The sequence below is a fragment of the Copadichromis virginalis genome, linkage group LG9, assembly GCF_057382275.1.
Source record: "Copadichromis virginalis isolate Kocher_CV1m ecotype Utaka linkage group LG9, C_Virginalis_male_GT1.1, whole genome shotgun sequence".
Lineage (NCBI taxonomy): Eukaryota > Metazoa > Chordata > Actinopteri > Cichliformes > Cichlidae > Copadichromis > Copadichromis virginalis.
The window spans coordinates 9,119,371-9,135,167 of NC_140626.1; the positions used below are offsets into that span (position 1 = coordinate 9,119,371).

General features: G+C 39.1%; 1 protein-coding gene across 2 annotated transcripts; it reads right to left on the bottom strand.

The window, feature by feature from the left end:
- Positions 1-1,321: 1,321 nt before the first annotated feature.
- On the bottom strand, positions 1,322-15,751 carry cul2 (cullin 2). Of its 2 annotated transcripts, none has more exons than XM_085467564.1 (21): positions 15,565-15,751; positions 14,048-14,186; positions 13,591-13,693; positions 13,412-13,506; positions 10,867-10,972; positions 10,556-10,638; positions 8,803-8,899; positions 8,437-8,547; positions 7,639-7,801; positions 7,367-7,491; positions 5,741-5,848; positions 5,571-5,630; positions 5,347-5,475; positions 5,089-5,175; positions 4,827-4,979; positions 4,659-4,736; positions 4,504-4,570; positions 2,689-2,891; positions 2,484-2,585; positions 2,252-2,368; positions 1,322-2,019 (listed from the first exon to the last, which is right to left on the bottom strand). In XM_085467564.1, the coding sequence occupies exons 2-21, from the start codon at positions 14,164-14,166 to the stop codon at positions 1,888-1,890; spliced, it is 2,238 nt and encodes a 745-aa protein (XP_085323690.1). In that variant the 5' UTR covers positions 14,167-14,186; positions 15,565-15,751; the 3' UTR covers positions 1,322-1,887. The 2 variants fall into 2 exon arrangements, with proteins under 2 accessions (XP_085323690.1, XP_085323689.1); XM_085467563.1 differs by lacking the exon at positions 15,565-15,751 and adding an exon at positions 15,148-15,233.
- Positions 15,752-15,797: the final 46 nt, after the last annotated feature.

Sequence of the window (15,797 nt, forward strand, 5' to 3'; positions counted from 1 at the left end):
ATCCACTATTCTTAAAATCAAAAATTCTAAAATTCACAGATCTGGTTCATTTTCTCACAGCACAAATTATATATAAAGCAATAAATAACCTGCTTCCTGACAATATTCTAAAAAAAATTTCTAAAAGGGAATTGGGATACAATTTGAGGGGGGAATTAAATTTAAAACATCCTCGTATCCGTACAACATTAAAAAGTTTTTGCATCTCTGTGTGTGGAGTGAAGCTGTGGAACAGACTAAGTAAAGATATGAAGCAATGTCCAAGCATGGCGCAGTTTAAAAAGCGGTTTAAGGATATGGTTTTTACAGGGTACAGGGAAAAGGTAGAGATTTGATAGGGTGTTCTTGTCTAATATTTTCATGTGTGTGCGGGTGCACGGGTATCTTGGTATGGGTATATATATATATAAAATTGTAGGTTGTGTATCCTTGAGGTGTTAATGGGGTTATTGTAAATGTGTATATGTGCGTATGTGTATATACGTATGTATGGATAGATAGAAACATATATGTATATATATATAAAAAAATAATAATAATTACACATAACATATAATGTAATTGCAAGGAGGTATTTCTGTAGTCTATTGATACTAGATAGTGGAAAAGGGGTGGGATTAAATAAGCTTATGCTTCTTCCTGCTCCTTTTTGAACATGAACGTTATTTGGAGTTGTGGTTGCTCGTTTTCCTTTTGTTTTGCTTTGTTCATTTGTCTCTTTTAATTCTATTTTGTTGTACTTTTTCAACATGTTCAAAATAAAGTTTCAATCAATCAATCAATCAATTCCACAGGTGCGATTAATGAAAAGAATCTATTTCAGGTTCCCAGCATTTTACATGCCAACACGTGGTTTTCTGGGCTATTGTTAATACTGCAAGTGATAACTTGCTTGTGTTCTTTTCTTTTTCCCTTTATTTAGTTAGGAAGTGAAACTCTTGAGATTAAGAATCTCTTTTGCGATTATAAACACAGAAAAGGTCTGTTCCTGTCTGTACAAGCCACCTGTCTCATATGGGAAAGCTCTGTTTCCAGCTCCTATCCTCGTGATCCTATCCTCACTTTTCATCTGATTGCCACCTTTCAACCCTTATCAGTTCATCATATTAATGTCAAATCACTACTCGCAGCTGCTTGACACACAGATAAGAAACATGGCAGGCTTCCTTTCCAGTGTTTTTGTGATATATTGATGATCTGCATATTTCTGGCAGCTGATCCGAATAGTGTGTTTACAGTGTGTACACAACTACAACAAGAAAACATTACCTGTAATGATTATATCTATCCCCCTCACTGAAATGGAAACACTACACAAACCTTTACATAAACCCATCTGTGTTTTTTATTCATTTATTTGACAAGCAGCAGGATCATGTTTGTCTTTATATTTGAAAGTAGATACAATAATCAGTATAACATTTTATTACAATGTTTTCCTAACTTTAATACATTTAACAAAGAAAAAAAATAAACACACAACAACGGCAAATGTGAGAAAAGAAAGCATTTTCTTTTAAAAGTGTCTCCAATTTTTTCTTTTTTCCTTTATTTTCTGTTGTAGTTTATCAGCTCTCCGCTCTCAAACAGCTACAGGCATTCTCTTTGACGCACACGTGCGTGGCACTGGTGATGTTGTAAACAGCTTAAAAATCAGAAAGTGGGCAGGGTTCGGGAGGAGAGCCTTATGAGTGATGATGACGTGACACGATGACTTTTCTTCTTTTCAAAGATGGAGGCACCGGTTTCGCTTTATTTTGCTGCACGGGGATCGGAGCAGACAGTCCAAAACCAAATGAATGAAGGAATCCGTTTCGTGTTTTAAACCTGTTATCAGTCAGTCAGTCAGTCACAGGGGCGGGTGTTTCTGTGGCTCGACTCTTCTGCTTATGCAACGTAGCTGTACTCATCTGCCGAGGTCTGGCTTCGCTCGATGTACTGCTTGTCGATGAGCACCTCGATGCACTTCTTGATCATGCTGATACTGGGGTTGAACCTGGCTTTGGACTGATTAATGACCTGGACACATGAAGTTTCATATGTAAGCAGAAATATAGATGATCTCAAAACAGGTAACCATTTAAAAACACTTATGGCACATGCTAAATTTACTCCTCGGGCTTCCAACAGCCCTTCATTGCGAGCATCAATTCATTCAATCCAAGTAAATCCCTCTGACATTGACCTCAAAGACTTGTTGGCACGTACGTTTCTTTCTATCAACCTATTTGAGACAAAAGCTTCTGCTCACCTCCTGGATGAGGGCATTGTGCCGGAGCACCTTGCGGGCTTTCATGATTCTCACTATAGCAGCTTGTAAATACATTTTGCGGTCCTCGTCGACAGCGCTCCTCGTCTGCTCCATCTCCTAAACATGAGACAATTCAGGGGGCACGTTTTTAAATGTCAAACACACATGTATATACACTGCTCAGTTATCTTATAACAAAGCACAGAGACAGATCAAAATCTATTTGCCTGACCTGTGGTGTGTCTTTCTGCATTGACGTTGTGATCTTGAACTTAGTCCTTTTACTAGTGAAACTCATATTTAGTGAAAACGTCGACTCGGTTTCAATCTCCTCCTGTGAGAAGAGGGAAAGGATTCTGAATTTAAAACACTCTTGGTGCTTAATGGAATATTAGCTGAGCTTTGGGATCCACGTGATCCCACATGAAAGCTGACACCTTTTGTGAGTCGTGGTTGAGCATTTTGACGTCCAGCAGGGACTTTATTGTTTTCTGTAGCTCCTTCTCATTCATCTGCGTGCCATCCTGCAGCTCCTTATAGGTCACTGTTTGGCTGTTGTTGAAGGCCAGCAGCACAGCCATCTGGTAGGTGGTCACCATGGCAACGTAGGGCTTGGATAGATAGTTCATCTTTACTTCACCTGTGCAGGAAACAAATTACATTTGCATTTGTCAGTTAGCATGAGTCCAGCTCGCTGCTTGTTACTACCTTCATTCACCTCCGTGCATGCTTGTCCTGCATCCTCAACTGCTTATCTCACTAGAAGTTTGTTTCGAAGATTTCGCCAAACCATAATCATGCAACTTCTGGCATGAGACACCCATTTGCAGGTCCCATCTTAGTCTGCTCAAACTGATCTCATGGTACCACAAATGATGAAAATAAAGTCTACATGTGTTAAACGGGCTTTTTAACTGCACACTGGACAAAACCGAAACACGTCCTCAGCACAAACACAGGTCCGTCGACCTTACAGTGAGTGCAGAACCAGACTTATGGGATTCAACTTTAATCTCAAAATGCTAAGAGGAGCTAAAGTTTGATGTGTAAAATTTGATGTGTAAAGTTTAATATGTTCTTCAGAGATTATTACATACCACAAACGTCTCTCAAGTGGAGAGTGATAACTTTAAAATGATTATCCATCATCTTGACCCAGAATGGGTCATGGTCTGAGAGCATATGGAACCTGTCTGAAGTGAATAACTGATAAATCTGTTTACTGATGTCTGTATGGGTGTGTTCCTGTGACTATACAGCAATCAGGCATAACATTATGAGCACTAATAGGTGAGGTGAGTAACACTGATTTTCTCTTCATCATAGCACCTGCTAGTGGGTGGGGTATATTAGGAAACAAGTGAACATTTTGTCCTCAGGGTTGATGTTTTACAAGTGGTCCAAGGAATAAACAATAGTGAACCAGAGACAGAATCAAGGGTGGCCAAGGCTCATTGATGCAAGTGGTGAGCCAAGGCTGGTTGTGTGGTCCGATCCAATAGATGAGCTACTGTCGCTCAAATTATCAGTTCAAGAATGGTTTGTGGAGCACAACAACGAGTTTGAGATGTTGGCTTGGCCCAGATCTCAATCCAATCGAGCATTCGCGGGATGTGCTGGACAAACAAGTCAGATTCAATGAGGCCCCACCTCACAACTTACAGGACTTAAAGGATCTGTTGCTAACATCTTGGTGCAGATACCACAGCACACCTTCAGGGATCTAGTAGAGTCTATGTCTCGATAGGTTAGAGCTGTTTTTGCATCAAAAAGGGGACTAAGGTGACACAATATTAGGCAGGTGAGCATAATGTTGTGCCTGATGAGCGTACACAGGACGTAACTTTACTTTATATTACCTGTCAAAATATAGGAGCCAATTCACTAAACTCTGGCTTCAAGGATTATTTGTCACCTAATGTACAATCAAATCACTGCTATGTGACAACTGTGGCTTGTTCTGCAAAGGTTAAAGGGATGTTTTCATGTAACAGTGACTCATGTTTGACGGAATCACTTTAATGGATTGAAAAAGAAAGTAAAGTTACAGATTCCGTGCACGATCCTAATGATGTATGCATCATTTTCACACATGCATGTCCCACTTCCAGGGAAACAAATCTCTGACATACAAAAACATATAGTTTGGTCCTTCATAACAGTACTCCCGTTTCTGTTACGCTTCCTGTTTGTGCTGAAAATGGTGCCTTGTTATACTCGCATCTTGCATAATTCTTGTGTATTTGTGTTACCTGTGCAGAGATAGTGCAGCCAGGTCAACTTTCTCCCACTGAAGTGCTGATTATAGAACAACTCAAACTGAAAAGGGAAGGTGAAAACAAGGTTAGTCCAACAATGTGCTCCTTTGATCAGCATCACTCTTTGAGTATTATGCAGCGCTCCTCACCATCTGCACGCTCTTCTCTAGTTCTTGAGGGATGGCAAATGTGGAGGAGGGGACGTGTGTGAGAGGCCAGGCTCCAGCCTGCCAAGCGAGAGCATACACCACAACATTACAGATTAAAATGTGGGACACAGGCTAAAGTTTCATTGTGAAGCATTTGTGTTTACTGACCTGTAATACATAGATCTGGAAGCTGATTCCCAGGTCCACCACTGTCTCCTGTGTCTTGATGAAATTGTTGAACTTGTTGTTGAGGTCAGCACTCACGCTCATGTCTGTGTACATTCTGTGGAGTTTGCTGGTGAACTCATAGCCACAAGCTTGCTGCAGGGTAAGAAGTAGTATGAGCAGAGGTGCAGTAAAGAAGGTAAATGAGAAGCAAAACAGAGAACCTTAGGTGTCTCATACATCACAAGTCCAGCTGTGGATTTACCTTAAGTTTGTTGATCATGGCTTCTTCTGAATCCATTGACAACGATAAACCATGTATTAACCGCTTTGCTAGCATTCTAGCGTAAAACTGTAGAAAAGGAAAAAAAAAAGAGAGACAAACAATGTATATTTTGGGACAACTGAAGATATTAAAATGAACACCACTATTTTCAGCTCAAAATCAAACTTCAGGGCTGAGTTGTTATGTCAAAATGTGACAACAGTTTTTTTCTCCTTTTCTAATACGCCTTCTTGTTACCTTTTGAAAAATGTCCTTGTCATCTATGTACTTGAACACTGTGATGAAGCTGGTCAGCTTGTCCTCCACTTCATTTTCTGTCATTCCTTTAGCAGACTTTTTCAGTAGATTGTCACAGTATTTCGCCAGCTGGACAGAAACACAAGGAGGGACATGACCTGGTCAAGGCATGGGGTACAGCACTGCGTGATGCTCTGTGTGTGTGTGTCTGTGTGCGTACTCACGAGTTCAGGGGCTTTGCAGATGGACTTGGGCTCCCTGAAGTTAACCACAGACGTCAAAGCCTGAGAAAGAGACATCAAATAAACACTGGCTGTCAAATGACTTGAATTGTGAGAGAAATGAAAATAAACACACACTTGTACATTCAATAAGACCGTGAGGAGTTTGATACCTTATCGAGGGCACTCATGAAGTGCTGATCTCCATTTAGAACTGTGTTAATGAGCTGAACAAATTTACTGTGAACTTCTAGCACTGACTCCACAAACAGGGTTGGCATCTAGGGAGGGGTAGCAGGAGAAAGACAAAGCAGTATAAGTAACAGACATTTTTAACGATAGAGAAAAAACAAACAAAAAATGCTAAAAACAATGGACAGCTAAAAATGTAAACGTAATTAAATTATTTGAGGGAAAAAGTGGGATCATGCATGTCAACTTATCAAATTATCATCATTTGCAATAATATTGATACCAACAGTGCCATCTTAGCCTCTTCCAGCACAACTTCACACAGCACTGCTACAGTCAGGCACAGATCCTCCGCTCACTAACAGCTAAAGTAGTTAAAATTCAAAAAACACTGATCGACAGTTCCAGAGGTCTGTAAAGCTCCTGTTTCGACAACACTGAATTAGTTAACAGTTAGTTAAATAGTTAGCACAAATGTTAACTTGGCCAGCTCACATGTTAAAATTAGCCATTTAACTATTACTAATTACTTGCCAGTCACGTTAGCCACTTGTTATCATTAACGTAGAAACAAATAGACCACAGTTAGATACAAGATAAATAATTATTGCAGGTTGAAGGGGTCAAAGATTGAATATTGAGCTGTGACAGAAAGGATTACAGACACATTAAGAACCAGGCGGGTTGCTGGCTGTGCAGAGCAGCGGGGCAACTGTAGCTGAACTGAGCAGAGAGCCCAGAGTGTGGAGAACTAATCCGAGCAAATAAAGAGAGAAACCGGAGCAGGGCAGCCAAATCGGATGGTTTCAGTGCTAAAGAGCAGAGCTGAGGATGTAAAGAGCTGTGGACTGAGGTGGAGCAGTGTGAACAGAGAACTTACAGTCAGATACTGACAAGATGACAAACTTGAACTTTTCTACTTTCACAATAATTTATTAAAATGTGTTTCTTATGTTTTTGTAGCCAGCTTTAAAATTCTTCGTTGTTTTATCATAACAAAGATCACACTTTATTCAAAGCTCACTTTTACAGAATGTTCAAACTGGTACTGGTATGGAGATTGAAATCCTAGTATTGTAAAACACTTATGCCATCGTACATATTAGTGACAATCTGGTTACTAACAAGTCAGATATACAATTTAACTGAACTTTAAGGCGACGAGCTTACTGTACTTTAAACCAAAGCATTTTTAAGCATGCAGTTTCTCATTGGAATGTCTTAGCTAATTACAGCGCTTCAGCTTTCATTTGCATAACACGCTTCAACCTCAGCATGTGTAGTTTTCAGTTTGAGGGTTTTAGTTTTGTTTATATACTTGATTCTTTACCTCATAAATAATGCAACAGTCCTTGGTGATCTGGTAATTTGCCATTGGTTAAGGTAATTCCTAATTCCTAAAGAAACATCTAAAGGTACATCCACAGAGGAAGAGATGGTTGACCACTACCAGGTATTCCAGACTAGTTTTCCTCTGATGCACTTTCCAATTTTTTTTTTTTTAACATGTCAATCAACTCCCTCTTTGCTGTCATTGGCAATTGCTTAGGTGTGTTGTATGTACAAGTAGAGACAGGCATACGAATGTAGACAGGTGTAATACTAACATTTTCCTGAGAGAGGTTACTGGTTCCTCGGATACCCTCATTGTGGATATGGACTTGCAACTCCTGGATCATATGCGGCAACCCATTAGACACGGCCCGTAACAGGGTGTACATGTTGGCCATGTCTGGACAAAATGACACAACGTTTCACATTACACAGATTTTCACATTAGAAGTGCGTACTTTGTGAGAGTGTATATAATTAATTTGGTGATAAACACTGTCTTCGAGCCATAAAACAAAACAAACAAAAAAACCACAAGCGGACGAACCATCTTTCTTCTCCTGCCGAATGATGTTCTGGCACTCCCCGTGTAGGAACTGCAGATGATCTGCCACCATCCTCTGCTGGCATTCATGGATGACTTTGGCGTAGGAGCTGGGGTGCAGGTACTTCCGACATCTCACTTCTTCATCTTTCAACCGTGCTAACACCTGCCACAAAAGAAAGATGTGATCAAAAGGGCAGGTAGCTTGGTTTCAAATCAAATACAGAAGAAATCATTTGTAGGTCCATGATTATCAGCACTTTAAAAAAGGAGATGGGTTTTATACCTGTACACCGTTATATTTTACAGGAAAAAATAAATATACACCTATACACTTAATGGCAAAACAAACATCTTAATCTGAAACACTCCTTAAAAGACGTTATAAAGCTCTTTCAGGAAACACGTAGCCGATAACAAAGAAGGACAAACAACACTTTTTCCTACACATAGTTGTAAACTGGGTCAGATAAGGAAGCACAAGAACACTATAGTACTATAGAGTCTGCTGCTGCTCTTTCGCAGTCATATCATATATTGATCTATCAAATGGGAATGCTTGACCTTGATGATGACCCTGTTTACAGGCTCAAGGGACAAACGTACAGCATAAATGTGATTACTGCAGTGACTAAAACCAAACCAACTGAGCTTCATTTTGACTTCTTAAACACAAGAAAGCTCAACAATATCAAGACGTTTAAAGCGATGCTCAACTACAGGAGCTTGTTCGCTCATGTTCATCCTGGAACACATCCAGCGTTCACATACTTTTACTATCTGTTGTCCATCTTAGCTTACCTTCTCCATATACTGTGAACAGTTGGATTCCTGCAGTAGATTGGAGGCTTCCTGTTTGTAATACTCTCCTGTTTTGGTCAGAAATGGCCCTTCAAAGATTTCCTGATAAAACTGCAGCATAGGAAGAGAACGTGGCATGCACAGGAGTTATCGTTTAATATGTATACACTGGTCTATGTAAAAGGCTGCTTCGTACTCCATGAAACACAAAACTAGTGGTATTCATGGCTGTGAAAGTTGGCTACATTGTTCGTATGGCGCAGAAAATATGAATCCTAAAAAACCCCCCACAAAAACAAACAAACAAAAAAATCCCAAAACAAAACTGTAGGAATTGGATGGCTGAGCTGTTATTTGTTGCCTCACCTTTAGTGGAAACTTCTTCTTGTACTGTTCAACATGAACAAAGGAGTTGATGACCCCATGGATTACTTTCTGGTTGGGATTCTCACCACAACGATCACTGTCAGAGAAGGGGAAGGTTTTTTGAAATGTTTAACTAAATTGCCTTGAGCTAAAATTAGCAGATCTCATTTTTTCCCTTAGCATATGGTAAATAGTTCATAAAGATCATGGATCCAGACTAAGGATGCCAATCCAGTACTTGAGTTTTTTTCTTTTCTTAGTGAGGTAGAGTTGCTCATTTCAGTTTAGTTTATATTATTATTGAAATGTTTAGTGTCCATGTTAGTTTTAGTCATCTGTTTAATCGTTAAAACATGGAGGGTATTTTTAAGGGGAAAGACTTATGAAACACGGAACAAGTATTACAACACTAACAAAACTATGTGAAAGCAACTGACTCATGCAGCTGTGGCCAGAAGTTTACCTACACTCACCATGAGCATGAATGTCATGGCAATTTGGGGCTTTTAATGATTTCTTCGAAGAGTTCATTTTCCAGGATGGAATGACTGTACATCTTTAATGACTTTCAAAACTAAGAGTTGCACAAGTTTGGATTAATTTGGGATTTTCTCTAATTCACACATGGTGGAAAATATCCACACATTCACTTAAATCTTTCATTTAATGGTGCCGTGCTTTCTAGTTAGCGATTGAGTACAACTGACTAGAACGTGTCGTTTTTCCTTCTTTCTTTCTCAGACTGCTGGCTTATTTTTGGTTCCTCGGGTATTTAAAAGTAGAATGAGAGGCAGAGTCTTCCCTCTTCTGTGGAACCAGCTCCCAGTTTGAATTCGGGAGACAGACACTCCCTTTGCTTTTAAAATTAAACTTAAAACTTTCTGTTTTGATAATGCTTACAGTTAGGGCTGGATAAGGTGACCCTGAACCCTCCCTTAGATGCTTGAGGCTTCCCATGATGCACTGCATTTCTTCTTCACTCAAATCTTTTCATTTTCCATGTGTTTATGCACCACTCTGCCTGTCTTTTGTCCCATCTCCCTCCCTTTACCCCCAACTAGTCATGGCAGATGGCTGCCCCTCCCTGAGCTTGGTTCTGTCTTAAGTTTCTTCCAGTTAAAAGAGAGTTTCTCCATTTCCCACTGTTGAGGGTTTTCACTGTATTATTGTAGATCTTTACCTTACAACATAAAGGGCACTGAGGCACCAGAGGAATATAATTGAACTGATATGAAATAAAAAGCCGGGACTGTGCCAGGAAACAAACAAACTGAAATGAACTCTCTGAATTCTGCCAAAGAGAGTGATCAGAATCCAGCCAGAATCACGTCAGAAGCTTGGTAATGTTGCTGACAGCTACCAAAAGCATCTGGCTGAGGTGCAACTTGCTGAGGGACATTTACCTAATATTAGTGCAGGTGTGTGTATTTCAGCCTGCAGGTATATTTTGGAGAAAATCCTAAATAAAATCAAACTAGTGCACCCAGTTCTTATTGGTTTTATAAGTCAGTAAACATGTATGCCTTACAATGCTTCAATAAAAGACTTAAATCTTCTCAGGCATATTGTGCTGACACATTTTACAAACTTCCCCAAAAGACAGTTACTCTATATAGGGACTGGAAGACAGCCACTACAGTAACTGAACTCAAGGCCAAATGATGGAATAGATGACAGCAAAAATATTTACAACAGACTGTTTTTGGCAAAAAAAGAAAAGAAATTTTTAGAAAAGAAATTAGAATAAACATACTTTTTGATTTCATTTAGCAACATCCGGATGAGGACAGCCTGAAGAGGCTCGATCATTAGCTTCCTCCACATATCTAATGCCAACTGCAAAGAAAAACAAAAAGACAGCATATTAGTTCTGCTTCAGCACAGACAAATCCTACATCTAGAAGGGTAGTGAAAGGAGAAATGTAGGCCTATGCAACAGAACACTGATACTGAATCCTGCCAATCTGTCCATTATAAGCACTCCCCTTATCTCCATCTAATATAATCCCAGCGCCCATTGAAAAATAGATGTGCAGCAAAGGTTTTTATGCCAATGCTTAGTACCTCTCCGATCTCCATAAGCGGCTCATTCATGTCCACTCCCCCGTAGCCATACTGCAGGTCAGCTTCTGTTAGTTTGTTCTTCTTGATGAACTGAGTGTTGAGGTACCTGAACAATGTGGGGAGATATTCAAGATGTTTAAAGCATCGCAAAGATTGGAAGGAGGAATAAACACAGGCCTCATGTTTTCTGAAGAAACACTAAAATGCTGCTGACAAATGCATCCTGTTTTCATTCACTCATAGACGCTGTGTGTTACTGGTATTGTTTGGTTAACCTCTTGGTTGCTCACTCTGTGGTTATTTATCTCAAAATTAATGAGTGAAACACAATATCCAGACAGTAATCAATGCTCCCATTATATTTTGTAAAAGCTTTTTTTAGTCTAGTTGCACTTTCATTATTTATTATTTACGAAAATAATGACAAGAAAATGATTTTAAAAAGGTTATCAACACTAGTCAAACACATTAATAATGCTTGGTGGTCTCACATAACAGGATATGCTCAGAAAGATTTGTTTATCTTTGGATCTGTTAACCAACATTCACAGTGATGAAGTTTAAGAAATCCAGATCCTCTGGCAGTGTCCACTGCCCTTTACATTGCAGAAACTGAAGCTGAGCTTCATTTACTTGTTCAGCCAATTTGCTCTGACTGAAAAACACAAAAAAACAAACAAAGAAAAGAACTGAAAAACTGTAGATTAAGTAATTAAACTACAATCAAAGCAGCAATAGTACTTTGTGTAGTCAAAAGTTTTTGAATTTTTCCACAATTTGTTCAAAATTGTTTTGGGGGAATGTTAAAATATTAACAAAGCGTTGGTCTTTTTAATGTGCCTATTCACATTTTCAATACCCAACTGTATCATCTACTCTTACTGGTAGCAGTTTATAACAGATACATTTGAGTACTGAGCAAAAATGAGTTTGCCCTTGTGTTCTGTAATGTCTATGAGAAGAACAAGATAACAGTAAATGAGTCAGTAATAGTCCAGAGTTAACACTTACATCAGTGGAAAAGTTTTATTTATTTACCAAGTAGTACCAAACACTGCTACGAGGACGTCTCAGTTTGTAGTACAACTAATTTATATGACAGATAATCAAATTCTGAATGCATTTGCTATTAGGGAGGATTCATATGTATACGCTGCTTCAGGGAAATTACTCACCATAATGTTCATTTCTTATTAATTTTGATGTAAATCGATAAGCTGGACAAGCAGCTACAACACTCTTTCATTACTCAAAATGATTTGACTAGCTGGCCACAAGCACTTGAAGTGCTGAACTTTTCTTAACGTTTCAGCACTAGTGAAGCCACAAGTCAGTCAGGAAGCTGAATGGGAGGAAGGAGGATTGTAGCCTGAGTTGCGTACAAATGAATGAATCCTTAGTATTTGACAAACAAAGCAAAAACTGAGTTAGCACAGCAGGACAACTTCCAGACAAACTGACAACTGCTTTCAAGCTCTAATCCATGATGGCTAATTTAGTCCACCTTAAATAGCGCACAGCTATTATATTATATTTCACAGCTGTGCAGCCTGCCTGTGACATTCAGCCTGTTTTCTCTCATTCACTCTGACTGTAAGTCAACCTGCCAATATACCAGCTAGTGTTGAGTACCAGTAACTGCTGGAGAGCAGAACTGTAGAAATAAAATAGTCATTATTGCTGTTGTTGTTCTTTTTTTATATATATTTTGGGGCATTTTTTGTTCCTTTGATTATAACAGGATAGTTCAGAATTGCCAGGAAAGCTGAGAAAGAGAGAGAGGATAAGAAGACGCACAGCAAATGGCCTGAGGTGGATTTGAACCCAGAACTCTGCAGCAGTCTTACAGCTCATCAGTCGCCTGCTCAATCCAGCAAGCTAAACTTACAAGTTAACAAAGTCTGTTCTGATTCAGTCCAAACTGAACGCAACTACACATGTATTTCACAAATTGATGTGTTAAGAATAATAAGCATCTCTCTTCGATGCTAACAACTGAAGAAATTCACTACTAAAGCCAAGCGCCTTACTTTCTTCTCTCTTGCTTGGACCGACATAAATTACAAAAGCATATGTATGCACAGGGAGTCTGGTGGGTAGCACGCATAAAAATAGATCTAAGAGCTCTACAAGGGAATATTGATTTAGAGTGAATAAAGACACACCGAAAGCCTCTTGGCACCTCACACAACGACATTCAAAGTAATATTTTAAGGGACAAACTAAAGGCAGGAATACTGAGCCTTGTAAAGGAACAGAATTAGTACACTTTGCATTAAGGAACGCTAAACAAACAAGTGGACTTGACAAACACAGAAGCCTGGGTGAACTCATGCCTTCAGTTAAAAGTGAATGTGAAACACCGACTACAGACATGCTTATGGTTTGAATCAGGCAACCTCAAACAACAGAGGCTATACAAACATTTTGTTTATAGATAAAAAGAAAAAAAGGCTGGAGTAAATTGTGTAAATCAACTCTGTGACTCACTGATATCAAATTGAAACACTGAAATTACAGACACACAAAAAAGCAGAAATGTTACCTGTACAAGCAGTCCATGTAGTCGGCTCCTTTACTGTACTCATCCCAGTATCTGTGGTACATCACTAAAACCTTCTCCTCTGATTCCAGAACTTTCTGAAATACACACATAAGCGTGGCAGCTTTAGAGGAAATGCGATGTGATAAGCAAAGAAAAAGCACAGAAGAACTTTTGCTTACCTTGTACAACTGACGAACATGGTTCTCAAGAAAGATTTTGGTCTCTGTGTATAACTTTTCACCTAAAGGCTCTGGGTATGCAACACACAGGGCATAGATGTCACTGGTGACAATGTTCAGGAAGAATGTGAGGGATGTAAATATACACACATTTGCTATTAAAAATGAATAAACACAAATGTATTTTACAATGACAACAATGCTTTGGCAAATCTGTATTTACACTCAAACCCAGTGCTGAAACTTTTTAAAAAAATCTCATGTTGCAGGCTAAATTGGTTAAACATGAAGCGAGCTGGTAAAGTCTCAGATTAGTCTCAGATTTAGCCATTCTTATATTTTGCACAACTCTGTTGCTTGTGAAGCTCGCACACAAGAATTTCACTCACATGTACTGTATCAGTGTACCTGCACATGTGATGTGACAATAAAATTGATTTGATTTGATAAAGGATACGAGAACCTATCATTCCAAGTGGCTCTTTCCACATAGTCGAGCATCACCACAGCCTTGATTGTTGTCAGTAACTTGTTCCATGTCTCGTCAAAATTTACCATCCGTGGCTTTAAGGACATTGTACAGTTTCTCTTTTAGCCTAAGAGAACGACAGAAAAAAGCACATGAAAAGAGGAGTGTGCAAAGAGATTTTAAAAAGGAAGAAATAAGGGGCTTAGTTCCTGGCTTTCGTTTCTTCATTAATGATGTAACTGTGTACTTTGCTTTATATATGACAGTAACAGTCAACTCAGCCTCAGTAGCAATGGCAACATAAAAGAAATCATGGCAAGGTGTATTCTCTCGACTGTTTATTTTTACTTTCACATGAACCATAATACAAATACGAAAACAGCATTACTCTTAGGGCAAAATTTATATGTAGACAAACAAAAATGAGTGCAACACCATCAGCCTGTGCAGATCAGTTTGGCAGCAACAGATGAAATCAACAGAATAGACAAGTTCACTGTGTCATTATTAGCGGTCAAACTTGGTACGCACTGGTGTCAGCATCACGTAGCAGACATCCTTAAGCACGTTACCTAGCAATATTAGTACCAGCTTCTAGGGTGTGCGCCGGTACCATCACAGATTACATGACCAGAAGGTGAAACTGGGCCCAGTGTTATTTCTTGTCATTCATATCACTTAATTTCACGTCACAGAAAACACTACTACATCATCAGCCACTTCACATTTACAGATGTCCGACATACAAAACGAAGCATTATTAATAAACATTCCTCTCTTAGTCGCGCTTAACGTAGCTAAGTTAAGGTTACTAGCTAGCGGAATGCCAATCCCAAAATAGGATGGCGAGCTAAAAGGCTAACTAGCTTCTAGCAAGCTAACTTCTTCCTGCTCAAGTCCGCACAGTTTTGGTGAATCAGCTAGCAGTCGGCTAGCAGCAAGCTAACAGTAGCTCAGCTATCGCTAGCAAAACTGTCATCTTCTTCACAATTTTCCCACATTTACACTGACAGCTCGGCAGAACACGGTGCTGCTGTTAAACAAAACAGTTCACTAAGGTCGAGCGAGGACTCCTGGATAGTACTTACCTCTGTACAGTAATTACTTGTTATAAAACTCCGATTTCTCCGCTGTCACAGGCTTGATTTGTCTCACTTACAGGTCTTCCCTACCTCTTGGATTATACCATTTTGTTAGATGCCGATGTATTATCAAGATGGGTGATAGTCATAAAATATACTGTTACCATTCCCTGTGGTTACTTGTATTGAATAATAGTTTAATACTTTAAATAATTTATTCCAAATCTGTTTGTAATAAAAATAAACCCCTTAAATCAACATCACGAGAACACCCATTTAAAATGGTATCGCCCAAACTACGGCGACTGCTTAGGGATTGACCATCAAAAATGTCATATTCTTCATATTCTCTGGGTTATCATCGGAAATGTTTTGGTATTAGAAAACGTGTTTTTTTGTTTGTTTGTTTGTTTGTTTGTTTACCTTAGGTCTCACAAATATGCAGCACCTTTACCAGGCAGCTCAAGAGCCAAGCTCCAATTTCCCTCGAGATGAATAAAGTATGATCAATCAATCAATTCTCACAGTAAAAGCCGACACAAACCTGATAATTGTGGAAGAAAATTAATCAAATAAAACTTGTAAACTGTTTGAAAATGGCGTTCTCTTGCACTTGATAGGTTTACGATACTAACAGCTCAGTATTCGAATAATAA

What these genes read in the sequence shown, in the direction of transcription:
- cul2 (XM_085467564.1), bottom strand. Translation starts at nt 14,166, where the DNA reads ATGTCCTTAAAGCCACGGATGGTAAATTTTGACGAGACATGGAACAAG. An exon ending in TCCAGATCTATGTATTACAG is followed by an intron (nt 4,737 to 4,826) that starts GTCAGTAAACAC and finishes CTCGCTTGGCAG; the next exon opens with GCTGGAGCCTGGCCTCTCAC. An exon ending in GCTGCACTATCTCTGCACAG is followed by an intron (nt 2,892 to 4,503) that starts GTAACACAAATA and finishes TTTCCTGCACAG; the next exon opens with GTGAAGTAAAGATGAACTAT.